Below are 13,800 nucleotides of genomic sequence, written 5' to 3'. Positions count from 1 at the left end.
CCGAAGGCTGAGTTTTTTATTTTATAAATATTTTCGACGTCTATAGATCGATCGCATCGTTCGCATTTCGAAGCTGGGATTTAGATTAAGATTTGATTTAATCAATCTCGAGGCGAGAAGAAAAACAAAATAGTCGCGGGGACGGGTCCCGAGGACTGAGTATGTTGGTCGTGTTAGCGAAGAACAAGGAACGACCCTCGTTAAGATAATTGCCGGACAAGGCTTTGATTCTCCGTGCCCTGATTAAGAAAGAGTATCGTCTCACATGTCCGAAGGAGGAAGGATTCGATCGAGGTTTCATCGCTTGTCGCGACGTGGAGGGGTTGCGTTTCCCAGTAGATTTAGATGTGTTTTCCCCAAATTTTTGTCACTTTAGGCTTGGAGGAAGCCCAGTGCAATCTAAGGTTAATTGGTCATTCTATGATTAACCGAATAAGGTGCTTCTGAGGTTTCACAGTGAAAAAAATACAAGAGAGATAGAGAGAGACTGAAATTTATCATAATTTTCCTGAAATCATTGCCAAGATTGTTGTACCTATATACACTAATTTAACTTTCTAAGTCATGATTTTATCGATTATTATGGTAACTTGTTTCCACATCTAAGTAGTGAGTTACGGTTATGAAGGGTGACTTGGCTATAGTGTTCGTACCTCGAAAAATATTAAGAACTAGTAATTAATTGATGACATTGTGGAATCTCACAAGTTATCTTTAGTATTGTATCTCTACTTAGTAATTGGGCCCAATAATTGTAATTTTCCTGTAAGTAATTGTGAATAATAAGTTAGTGATTGTGATTCATGAGCAGCATCTTACCTAATGTTCTTAACTTTTCATGAGATATATCATAAACGCCTTTGTTGTAAAATCTTTTGCCATATTTTTAGCAACTTACCTCAATGATCGTAACATTACTTTATAGTTTGTAAAGTCAAAAGACTTATCTGTTAGTAGATATCCTCATATGTCGTAATTTTCCTCTACTGATAGTAATGAGTGGTGCCAACATGTTGGTCCCAGTGAGTTTCGGTGCAATACTGGCCACCTATTTTAGTTATTGGAGAGAATGACTAGTTTTATCTTCAAAGAAACAAATCGATAAACGTATCAAAGAACAAATGAAACCATTGGGTAATTGAACTGCAATTTTTAGATTGTAAACATTGGTAAAAATACTCGTGTGTGCATATATATCGTATATCATAAATTTGAGAATTCATCTAGGAAGAAAATATAGTATTTTGATTTCCGGACTTTCAACTTTTTCCAAAGAAATCCACTGATCTCTCTAGATTTGGATTTTGATGTCAAACAGAAAAAACAAAAAAATCACATTACAATGTGATGTAGCTAGTAGAATGAACATTACTCCGATAACATTTATCAACACGGCACAAAGTGAGAAAGCTATTCAATAACGACATTGCTGATGTCTTTCAAGTGACACTATTTTTATACTTGTTATTTTAATACAGTAGTTAACTTTTTTTCGGGATAATTTTGTCTCTTCTTTTCTTTCTTTTTTAATATAAAAGCAAACCCACATAGTGGAAGTGGGGCAAATTCCAAGAGCCTTTTTTTTTTCCCTTCAGATTTCCTAAAGAAATGATTTCCACAAGTCTGCAACAACAACGCAAATCTCGAGCTTCCAGCTTCCCTCTTCTATTTAATTATTCTTTTTCTCCGGATTCTACCTTTTGCTTTACAGAAAAAGAGGAATTTTTTTTTTTTTAAACTTCTTTTTGGACACCTCGGTTTCCTTCTCCTTTACATAACTTAGTAGCCCACCAAAAATCTCTTACTTTAATTTTGTATAATCTTACTGGGAACCATCTTCACCATGCCCAATTGCACGTTTGGACATGCCTATTGAACCGTCAGGCCCACGAACCACATGCCAATTCAGCCATCCAGTGAAAAATCCCAAGTTTTTTAGGTTCATCTCGTTCGGGATCGGGATTAATTATACCACGACAATGTTACCTCGCCGCTCGATTTGCTGCAACTGCCGATATAACCAAAAAGTGTTTGGTAATGTGTGTTTTAAAAGCTCGAATGCTTTGAAGTACGCAGAGGCAACTTCTTGAAAATGGTGAGGGAGTGCGCAAATCACCAAATGTTGATCCATTGGCCCTGCTGTACTTATTTTTTTTTGGTAAAAAAATCTCAGTCGAGGAAGGCTCGTTCTTTGCAACTTAAGGTGAGATTCTCTCTCCCGATCTGACGTGGGATTTTTTTTCTTTTCTTTTTGCACGCGACTGGTGCTCTTTTTTGTTCGCCGGATGTAATTTCCGCTTCCGTGTTAGGAATCAATCGGCTGCTTCAGATTGTCCAGACCAAGAAGTATGATAGGATTGAGGAGGAATATAGTAAGATCCTGCTGCATGCTGACTCTTCTGAATTTTGAAATCTCTCATTTCCCAATCTAAATTCTAGAAGTGCCTTATAAGCGTTTCTGTGCTCGTTCAACTTCTCTCAATCAAAATCTAAATTTGGGAGCTTATTCAACCTGTTTTTGATTTCTCTGTACAGTGATGGTGCTAAGGACACTCAATTAGGCGTGCATTGCTCATTGAATAGTCTGTAATTTATAGGAGAAAGAGATTTACCATCGATGATGATGCGAGATTTAGTGATCAATTGTCATTTGTTTTGTTTTAATGCTGCGATAGATCCATTCTTGTAGGATGATAGTGTATTTATCACAGCAGTTTGTGGCTTTACTATTTTATTTTCAATTTAAAATTTGTTTTATTTCGAACGTTTCATATATTAGTTTGAGATATGAATAAAATATATACTTTCCGCAAAGAAGAAAAAGAAGGAGGAGCTGTAAGTGGAGCCTCATAGCTGAACCACAAGCTATCCCACACGTGCACTAACCAGGACAACACGTAGGAGAATGTAGGTTAGAAAGGACTAGAGCAAAATGAATAATTCCTAATCTTGGCTTCCACCTGGTCTTGGATACCTCAATTATGTAACGCATCCACTTTTCTTGCTCAAGGAGTGAAACTCTCCAATTTTAAAAAGGCAATTTCGATATCAATATCCTCTTGGAAGTTGGATGAAAAAATGGATTTCCTGCTACTATTTTTTCTTCAATTGATCGAAATGTTCATAACATATGTCAATGCATCCTCAAAACTCTTATGTGTTTTGATGACGCTTATGTATCGATAGTAACGACGCTATGATCAAAGGAAAATTATTCCCAAATGAATTGGGTAAACGAAATGGATGGACATTATCCTATTCGATGAATCATACGAAATCCATTATCATCAACAGTCATTGTCAAATTGGATATAACCCAAGATAGGAAAAATCACACTGACCTTTGTCTTTTGAGTCCATTAAGTACACAAGGAATGTGCATTTTTAAGCAACGAGTCAGCTCCTTCCCTGATCAGATTCCACGCGGCAACCACGTGGCGCTCCTCGGTGAGGGTGGCCCCCACCGCGAACCTCAGCACGTACACCCCTCCCACCACCGTGTGCGTCATGTACACCCGGCCCGTCGAGTTCACCCACTCCAGCAGCTTCCGGTTCATCGCGTCCGCCTCCCCCGGCCGGACCCGCCGGCGCCGCGGGACGACCCGGAAGCACACCAGCGCGAACAGCCTCGGCGCCACCACCTCGAACCGGCGGTCCGACTTCACGAACCCCTCGAATAGCCCGGCCATCCGCACGTCAGACCGGATGTGCCCCTGGAGGTTCGCGACGCCGTAGCTGCGCAGAACGAGCCAGAGGCGGAGCGACTTGAACCGCCGGCCCGTGCCCACCTGCCAGTCCTTGTAGTCCACGACGGAGCCCGACCTGCTCGGCCCGTTTCGCAAGTACTCCGGGTCCGTGCTCAGGGCCCTCACCAGCGAGCCCGGTTCCTTCACCCACAAGCAACAGCAGTCCAGATAACTGAGCAGCCACTTGTGCGGGCTCAGGCTCAGCGAGTCGGCCCGCTCGATCCCGTTCAAGTAGTGCCGGAACTCGGGGCATATGCACGCGCTGCCGCCGTAGGCGGCGTCCACGTGGAGCCACATGCCGTATTCGTTCGCCACGTCGGCGATCTGCTCGATCGGGTCGACGGCCGCGGTCGACGTCGTCCCCGCGGTCGCGCAAACGTAGAGCGGGACCAGCCCGGCCGCCACGTCGGCTTCGACGACCTTGCGGAGCAGAACGTGGGAGAGAGCGAAATGGGTATGAAACGAGGTGGGAATCGACCTTATGTTGCATGGATGTATTCCCGCCAGCTTGCAAGTCTTTGTGAACGTAGAATGAGTCTGGTCGGAGCCGTAGACGACCAGCTTTCGTAAGCTCTCGATGCCGATCGTGTTGAATGCTCGGTCCCTCGCGGCGACGAGGGTGACGAGGATGGACTCGCTGGTGGTGTTCTGAATCACGCCGCCCCCGGTGCCGGCGAACATGAAGGACTTGGGGAGCTTGAGCATGCGAGCGAGCCAATCCATGACGACCATCTCGAGCTCGGTTGCTGCTGGAGAAGCGAGCCAGGTGAAGCCGACGGAATTGAAGCACGTGCACAGCATTTCTCCTAGAAAGGCAGCGGTGCTCACCGTGGCAGGGAAGAACGCAAAGAAGCTCGGGCTCAGCCAGTGAGTCATGCCCGGCATGATACAGCTCCGAACATCCATGAGGATAGAATCCAATGGCTCCGGTCGATACGGCGCAGATTCGGGCAAGCAGGCACGGAGGTAACCCGGTTGGACTTGACTGAGGACCGGGTAGGTCTCAACTTGTTTGTAGTAGTCGGCTATAAAGTCGACCATTTGATGAGCTTGAGCGCGAAATTCTTCAGGGTCTAAAGGCTTAAAGTGGCGAGAATTGCCGCAACCTGAACCGAGACTACCCATATGCAAGCAAGAAACCGGAATCTTTGGCTGTGGCGGTGAAGAGAAGAATGGTACGAAGCAAAGGGAAAGTGCATAAATGGAGAGCAAAAGTAAGTGCTGCAAAGGGACAGAAGGGAATATAATGCGTTTATGAAAATGTAACGTTTGGAGTTTTCAAATAGTTTTGCTTTTGATGCAATTTTTTGGCAACTTTGAGACAACAGCAAGGTCCTACATTGTCAGGAGTCTCTTACATTGATGGAGATTGATTGTTGTTCAGCCATGAACGATTAAATGGACTACATCGGCTCTGCTTTTATAAGGGTTGTAAATGAGTTGGGAGTCAACGGCACATAGGGGCTCTCTGTCAAGACAGATCTTGCGCATGCATTGGCTTTCAAATGTCAAAAGATCAGAGAGAGCGAAATGTCATATTCAGGACACTTCAAGTTTCTGGGAAAAGCCATGTGAGAGGAAAAAGAAGCATCCTTTGACTTTCCCCACCCCGACCCAACAGAGCCACCTGCCCTACCCCCCGCTCTCTCTCTCTCTCTCTCTCTCGCTCGCTCGCTCGCTCTCGCAGTGCGTGCGAGTTCGTGCATACAGAGTAGGAGAGACCATCTTCGACTAGACAATGAGTTCAAATACCGGTAACAGTAACATCAGCAAAAGATCGAGGACACCTCAGGTGATATGGGTTTCCGGCTACGAGTAGAACTCTTCCGAATACGAGTGTACAGTTATCATGAAAGAAAGATGTATCGTACATTAAACAGGATATGAAGCAAAATAGTTTGATGGCCGTTGCAGCGTTCAGCCATCTTTACAAGATACATACATTGTGAATGATAGGAGTGGACAGATATACAAACTCAGCTTCGATGGATACAGTGTCATCTGAGGGACAATACAGCTCGAACCTGAGAGAGGAAGCTCAAGCCCACCATGGAGCATCCCCAGTTCTGAAATCTGTTTCTGTCCAGGGTACAAACACTACTTTCCCATCATCTATGTCGCAATGAGCCAATGCCAAGGACTGTTTCAATGAAGAATGTTAGTCAATGCAAGTGAACTGTCTGCAAAGACAATTGAGGGACTTGTGCTAGAATCTCAAGCTGCCAATGGAGCTTGCTGAAGTTGGCATTACATGGTGTTCTCATTCGTTCTATAGTTTGCTAGGATTTGAGTTCATATTTATAGTTTCAGGCAGCCCAACATATGAAAATAATAACCACAGGGCAAACCAAAATGCATCACAGTGAAACTCAACACAAAAGGAGAATACTTATGTCTGTGTAATGCAACCATATACATGTCCGATTGCATCTACACATGCAAAGATAGTAGTTGGAAGTAATAAGTAGAGGGGTTGTTTACTTACCAAAGGAGCAGGTCCCCTCACAACCCTGCCTTGGTCATTGTACTGGGAACCGTGGCAGGGGCAGAGGAACTTGTTCTCAGCTGTATTCCATGGAACAACACATCCCAGGTGAGTGCATACGGCGTTGATTCCGTACGTTGCAAGTGTCCTGTCTTTCTCCACGACAAGGTAAGTTGGATCTCCCTGGGGACAAGTATCAATTCAGAGTCTGTTCCACTTCATCGTATAACCTTATGATCTTTCCAGCCTCGGTTAACATGATGCACGGGCAAAAGAAAAAAAAAACAGAGAGGCAGGTTTTAACTGCTGTTTAGCATAACTGTATGGCTTTTAATGAGAAACTTACCTTCAATCCCTGAGTGAGAGTCCGGTCCCCAGGATTATGTTCCTTTAGCCATTGTTCAGCAATGACATCATTTCCAATGGCATCCTTTGCAATTGTTCCACCGCCTCCACCTCCTGATCTGTACGATGTAGTCATCCAGATTACATCAGAGAACAACTCTACCAATATATTACAAGTGTTGCGAAGGGTGGGAGTTCACACAATGCTTGCCTAACTGTATAGATAGATCTCTGATGTTGTAGGATTTTTAAGCAAGATGTTTGCAGTTTGAGAGAGAAATTTTGGGCCAATACAAATTCAGAAGACAAGACAATACAATCAATATAAGGTAGGCAGTAGTGAAATCAATGAAGCATACACAAAATCAGATCTTCGAATATCCCACCACATTTTTTGTTAAGAACAGATTGTTGGATTGATTTAGTGCTCTGGTCGGCCCAAAAACATCTATGCTCTTTTCACCAATAGGTTCTAGAAGACCTACACGATCCTCTTAGGAGCACTGTATAGTGACAAACTCCTATTTTTCAGACTCGTTCCATCACCTGTGTAGTAAGATTGAGTTCGTTCCTGCTACCAAATGAAGCTAAGCTACTTTGCTAGGAAACTTAGGATGCGGAAGGATTCATCAATACAAGCCAAAGGAGTTGGGCACGATGCTCATGGAGCAGCCCACACAAGAAAGTAGGAAGCAAGAAAATTACAAATTATTCCTCAAGACCTGCTTTCCACAGAAGTAGCTTTACTTGCACCCACCAAACACAAGGGTGAACGAAGATTTCACCTTTGCGACGTGTGAAACCCCTGCTAAGGCCTCTCTAATTTCAGATTCTTTAGCCTAATCGGAGGTGTAACAGTGACCCATTCCTAGAGATTAAGGACCAGAAATAATGCTAGAAATGGGCATGCAGGATTTCCTCGGAAATCAAATCGAAATCCGCATCACTCATTTCAGTGTAATTCAACACTGCCCTTTTAACAGACACCTAAGTAGCGAAACAACAAAGCCGCAAAACCCCATTTCCAGAACATCGATCAAATCACACACGCACACCCCCTCAGTGAAGAACCCTCGCAAGAAGAAGTAACAACCATATAAACACATAAGTTTTCTCACAAGAACGAAAGGGAGAGGAAAAGGAGAGAAACTATACTAACCCAGGAGGGGCAAGGAAGGAGCCGTAGGGGACTAGCATGCCGGCAGTGGGGAGAGAGAGGGCGCCCAGAAGCAGCAGATTCAAGAGATTCCTCTTCTCCATGTCGGGCACTCGATCATCCGCAGGCACGCTCGTCGCCTGGCACTTCACCTTCATCCCCTTCTCTCTAACCACCGCTAAGTGGTGGGTTCTCGTCAAGCCCTTGGGCGAAGCAGAGAAGATGGCGCTCCTCGAAGAGCATAGCTGCGCAAAGAACGGAGCTTTCTTTCCCACTCGGTACAATTGCACGAAAAGAGGAAAAACCCAGAAAGGTAAAAGGCTAAAGAGAGTACAGAACTATCACCTGCGATGGGTTTGCTGGGGAAAGGACGGTGCCTGCCATGGCGGTAGAGCTGGAAGAGCTTCTCGATGACTGAAGGAGGGAGGCTTGGCTGGTCGGCTTTCAGGATGTATTAACGACCACAACTGCTGACAGTAGATAAGGCGAAAGGGGCGCACGGTTGCCACAAAAATTCCCCCCATTTCGGCCCTGGTCTTGCTTTTCGCCTGTTCGATAAAATCCGAGGGAAAAGCGATCGTGTATGAACAAATCAATTGATTTTTTTCAGGAATTTCGAGAGTTATTATCAACAGATAATTGTGTTTGATATTTCATAAATCAATATCTATTCTAGGAATATATTTTTCTATTTATATTAGGGAAAAATATCAAAAAATCCTAAACTTTTTGTACTGATACCAATTTAATTCTAAATATTTTCACATTGGTATAAATGCAGTCCATCTAGCTAATTTAAATTGAAAATTGCTGACGTGGCCGTCGGCGATCTTATATGGCACCACGTGGATAAATTTTATAAATTTTTATATATTTTTAAATTTTTATTTTTTTCTTTTTCCTTTCTATTTATCCCTTGACCGGCGAGGTCTGCTGGCTGACCATTGCCGGCCACTGGCAAGGGCCGCCACGTCCTTGCTGGCCACAAGCGAGGGCGTTGGCCCCTACCCAAATCTAGGCTAGGGCTGAAACCCTCGCCCGTTGGTCAGCAAGTGCCTTTGGCCCTCATTGGCCACAAGTGAGGGCGCGGTAGCCCTCACTTGTAGCCGGTGAGGGCCACAGTGGCCTCGCATGTGGCGTTGTGGCTCTCGCCCACCATGAGTGTGGACCTTCGCACTCTTGCCTGTGGCTGATGAGGATGTAGCGACCCTCACCGAGGATGCGGAGGCCCTCGTTGACCAATAGGTGAGGGTTTCGGCCCTCGCTTGGATTTGGGCAAGGGCTGACACTCTCGCCTGTGGTTGACGAGAGTGCGGCATCCCTTCCCCTGATAAACCTGTGGCCGACGACCTTGCCGGCAAAGGGGTGGGGAAAAGGAAAAAGAGAAAAAAATAATAATTTAAAAAAATGAAAGAATATAAAAAATTATAAAATTTGTTCATATGGCGCTACACAAGACCATCGGCTGCCATGTCAATAATTTCGGCTTAAATTAGTCTGATGGACTAAATTGGTACTAATGTGAAAATATTTAGGACTAAATTGGTCAAATAAAAAGGTTTATAACTGAATTAGTACTAATGTAAAAGGTTTATAACGATTTTGGTACTTTTCCCATTTATATTATTCATATGAGTTTTTAGTAAAAATACGTGTTTGATAATGAGATAGAATTTTTGTTTTCAAAATAGAATCAAAATTTATCCTTCTCGAATGGCAATGGACGGTGACCGGTGTATGACAATTGGTCGGTGACCAATGATCGGTAGTCGATCGACTAGTAGCATGGCGAGTGATAATATGAGTTTTTATTTCTTATTTCTATTTTGGGAATAGAGAAATAAAAAGTTTTTACATTTTATTTCTGTTCCAAACTTATTTCCAAACTAAAAATTTGTTCCACGATATAGAAAAATAAAATTGCATTATTAAACAAATTTTTATTCAAAACCTGTTTACGATAATAAAAAAATAGTTCTAATTATAAATTGAATGGTTATCATGTGCGCTTTTAATGTCTTGATGTAGAGTATGTGTTTCACATTTAGTTACTGATCTCAACTTAGTGAGATTTACGAATCCTTTTTCTTGACTATGACTTGAACTTTTCATTTTAATTGTAAAGATCAAAGCAATTTTAGTTAATCGCTTTTTGGATTTTCTACCACAATGTAGCTAGAAGCTACAAGTTGGGAACAAAAGCTCCCTTTCTTCAATGACTTGACATAAGTAGATAATCATTAAATCGACGGCCGGCTCGTTATTCATTTATTTCATTTTGTCTCAATTAAAACGTAGTTTGCTATTGATTTCTATAAATAACAAAAAATCAATTATCTGTTCGCACATTACCTACATGAATTTACTAGTATTTGTGTTGGATGATGAGGAAGTAGTTGAAGTCGCAAAATCCAACTCGATTGTGAAATATTAAATATTGCAAATGGGGTTTCGCATTCGAATTAGATTTACCCTTTTACATGGACATACTACATGTAGATAAATAAGTGAACATTTATTCATTGCAAATCTCACGCAATGTGCGGGTTCACGATTGCTTAAGGTTGAGAAAGATGGTTTAGGCGACGGTCCATATTGCAGGCATGCAACTGTTGAAAATAAAAGATTATAGTATTAATCGACCATATATATATAATATTTATTTTTCTGCCTCATTGAAGTATAGCACTTCTGTAAATGGGGCCAAGATTTCATTAGGCTTAATCGATGGGCCAGCCCTAGGCGTCGGGCTTAGTAATGAACCTTAAAATCCTCGCCAGACCTGCCCACACAAAATAGAACTCCGCACGAAAAGATTGAGGCGCGATCCACATGAGATCTACAATGATCAAGATTTGTCCATTCTATGGTGGACCGAATGGAGGCGAAAATTTTCCTTATGAAAAGAGTTGGTGGTGACCAAAGATGGATGAATTTATGGCCCATGGCCATTCCATCAACTCCAAAATTTACTGGTCTCTAAAGGCAAAAGCCTTCACAAAACTGAGTGCAACAAAATGTGATGGGGCTTTCACATGGATTCTTCATTTGGAAATCTGTAACTTTTGGTGAATTCTTGGCTTGACTTTTCCATACGCTAGGAGCCAAGGATCTTAGGATGATACCCTGGTTGGAGGTTTCACTAGAACTGGGGCTAAAAGCCTACAAGCAACCATAATGCACCTCGATGATGGTATTGAAGTGCTAGCATTTCAGAGTGTCTTTAGAGTGGTTGCTAAATGATTCTGTAGCTTTACTATATATTGATTCTGATTGGATATGAACAATTAATGTTTTTTGAGATCATTTCTTCATCGACTAAGTTTAGGATCCTTAACAAATAATTTGGATGGATCAAGTGAACTTTTTGGAATGTTTTGGCTTGTTGAGCCCCTAACTTCACATTTGTACACACTATCATGACTCATAAAATTCAACAACGCTTCATGTTGGATTACCTTCCCTCAACCCAACTCCCTAAGATATATCTGTTCCTCGTCGTTGTCATCGCTATTATTATATTGTGGACCCTCATTAATGCGCAAACATCTCGTGTATGATTAGATTGGACCTTAGTTTAGTTTCGACTTTGAAACAGTCAAATCTACATTGCTTGGAAAAGGTAACAATAAAGTTGAGCAAAGTGGGCATGTAGACAGAAAAAGGATCCCAACTTGATAACATGGAAAACTTTAGTCACTCTCTTGCCTGCCAATTGCCACGGCAAGGACTTGGAATGCCAAAGGGAAGAACCGCATCATGGCATTCCCTTTAGCTCAAATTATCGGAAGAGACAATCACACGAGATAAACGAGGACAGACGTAACATTTTATGAAAAATTATCAAAAAATCATAAACCTATTACAACTGTGTTAAATTAGTTCTAAATTTTTAGTTTTACCAAATGAGTTATAAACCTTTTATATTTGTGTTAATTTAGTTCATTCAGTCAATTTTGGCCAATTGATGTTAATATTGACACTAACCATCCTATCCAGCGTCACTGATGTTGATGTGGATAATTTTTTAATAAAATTTTAATACTTTTTCAAATTTTTAATTTTAATTTTAATATTTTTCTTCTCTTTACATCTTTTTTTTTTCCCCTTCCCTTCCTTCTTCCTCCAGTTGATTGTTGGCTTAACAGCCAACCGGAGGTAGGGCTAGTGAGGTTCACTGGCCTAAGGGAAGCCTCATTATGGTTAGGTGAGGCTCGAGCCCTTGCTAGAGGCCGTGAGGGCAACCTTGTTTAGGTCATCTTGGCGAGGGTTAAGCCTTGCTAGATTCGGTGAGGTCAATGCTGATGATGCCACATAAGACAACCAGCATTCATGTCAGTATCAATCAGTCATAATTAGTTGGATGAGATGAACTAGTATAAATGCAAAAGGAAAATGACTCATTTGGCAAATAAATGGGTTTAGGATTTTATTTTATTTTTGGTTGAAAAAGTACTCGATTTCCATTGAAACTCAAGAGTATTTAAACAAAAGGCCCAACCTAGGGGCATCCAAACATAAAAGATCCCAAAGAGGTTGGTGAAGAGTAGCTATCCAGAAAGAGGAAAGGTTATTCAAATGATAGGCCTTAGCGACCCAATCAGCTACTTGATTTGCAGACTGGTAACAATGGGTCAATGAAATCTTCTTGAATTGATTGAATTTACATAATTGCAATAGGTTCATGACATTTTTGGTAAATTTCTCAAACATTTTGTTAGGGCAACGGAGTATATCGGTTTCAAAAGTATTAACATTTCTTTCTTTACCACGGATGACTAGACGAGTCTCCTCTTCATATCGTTTGTACAGTGCGCTTGTCGGTGTTCGGTACTTTGAGCGTGGCATCTGACGACGATATCAAGAGGGGATGTCGATGAGTAGCTCCATAAACATTTTTGCCAATCCAGTGTGATAATAACAAGCTTTAGCGATACACAATTCCTTCTAAGATCCCAAAGATCAATCCACTCGCGACCTTGACTGATTGCCATAGCGGGAGGTACAACAACTTTGGCAAAAAAGTGAATTTTATCTCGAGTGGGCATAGAATCCGAGATAGGGGAGGACAGTCTTCTGCGAAAGCCGTCCCGAGGAGATAATAATTGGGTGTAGGCCTCATTGGTTTTTTTTTTTTTTGTCTCCAATTGGGATATTAGGACCAGGTCCACCCGATCACTGTCTTTCGTTTCTTTTTATTTCTTACCATATTCGATGCTTGAATGCGTGCATTCCATTAGGTACAATCATGGTGTCTATCTGCATGGGGACTATGGCGTGAAACATGCACACTCCATCATCATCCCTTGTCCCCTCCCATTTCCCCCCAACGCGTGCGCTCTCTCTGTCTGTCTGTCTCTCTCTCTACACAGTGTAGTCGTGTTGACTTGACTTGTATCCTTGTAAAGTTGTAATGCAAAGGCAGACTAATATGACAGTACTGGTTCCTAACTTTCCATGCGCAAGAAAAAGGTTGCAAATAATGGGGCAGATCATCTTATTATTTTAGGTGTATTATTATTGCAAACTATAACATTTATGAGTCATGCCATAGAGACTATGCCCCGTAGAACAATCAATTTATTATTACTTTTTCTATTAAAAAGTGCTTTCGAGATACTTGTTAAGCAACCGAGTAAAAAAATATGAATGCACGATAATCACTTCAAAATTGGGTATTTCCCTGTTCAACATGCTCAACAAGTGCATCGAGAATGGTCGTTAATGAGACCGCAAACGAATTATGACATCCCTCATGTGATGTTAATTGAAAAAATTGCGTGAAATGGGGAGAGTGTCCGCATGTTTGTGTTAGTGGTGATTTGACGAGGCACTGATCTTGGAAAAACTACATGAGAAATTCGAAATTAATGACTGAGTAGGTTTTTAGGGATGGAACATGATGATCTGAAGAACAACCTTTTTTTTTTCTTTGCATCAGTGCCTAGAAAGCGAATCCAATTTTGCCAATTGCCACGGCGTCAGAGAATAAGACACCCCCATCCAACGGCAAAAAAAAGTTCCAAAGTGAAAAGTAAACATAAACAAAGAAAAGAAAAAGAAAGTGT

At 41.9% G+C, this 13,800-nt stretch overlaps 2 protein-coding genes across 2 annotated transcripts; both read right to left on the bottom strand.

Annotated features, from left to right (window-relative positions):
• Positions 1-3,359: 3,359 nt before the first annotated feature.
• LOC104456668 (tryptophan decarboxylase TDC2) lies at positions 3,360-4,871 on the bottom strand. Its single transcript, XM_010071525.2, has one exon. The coding sequence runs from the start codon at positions 4,869-4,871 to the stop codon at positions 3,360-3,362; it is 1,512 nt and encodes a 503-aa protein (XP_010069827.2).
• A 677-nt stretch (positions 4,872-5,548) lies between these two features.
• LOC104440214 (cytochrome b6-f complex iron-sulfur subunit, chloroplastic) lies at positions 5,549-8,238 on the bottom strand. Its single transcript, XM_010053180.3, has 5 exons — positions 8,078-8,238; positions 7,736-7,977; positions 6,578-6,695; positions 6,232-6,414; positions 5,549-5,886 (listed from the first exon to the last, which is right to left on the bottom strand). The coding sequence occupies exons 1-5, from the start codon at positions 8,114-8,116 to the stop codon at positions 5,785-5,787; spliced, it is 684 nt and encodes a 227-aa protein (XP_010051482.1). The 5' UTR covers positions 8,117-8,238; the 3' UTR covers positions 5,549-5,784.
• Between the last annotated feature and the right edge of the window lie 5,562 nt (positions 8,239-13,800).

This window comes from Eucalyptus grandis, chromosome 1 (genome assembly GCF_016545825.1).
Source record: "Eucalyptus grandis isolate ANBG69807.140 chromosome 1, ASM1654582v1, whole genome shotgun sequence".
In the NCBI taxonomy this organism is placed as follows: domain Eukaryota; kingdom Viridiplantae; phylum Streptophyta; class Magnoliopsida; order Myrtales; family Myrtaceae; genus Eucalyptus; species Eucalyptus grandis.
The sequence above is the reverse complement of the archived record's forward strand: the minus strand, read 5'-3'. Positions and strand labels throughout refer to the sequence as shown.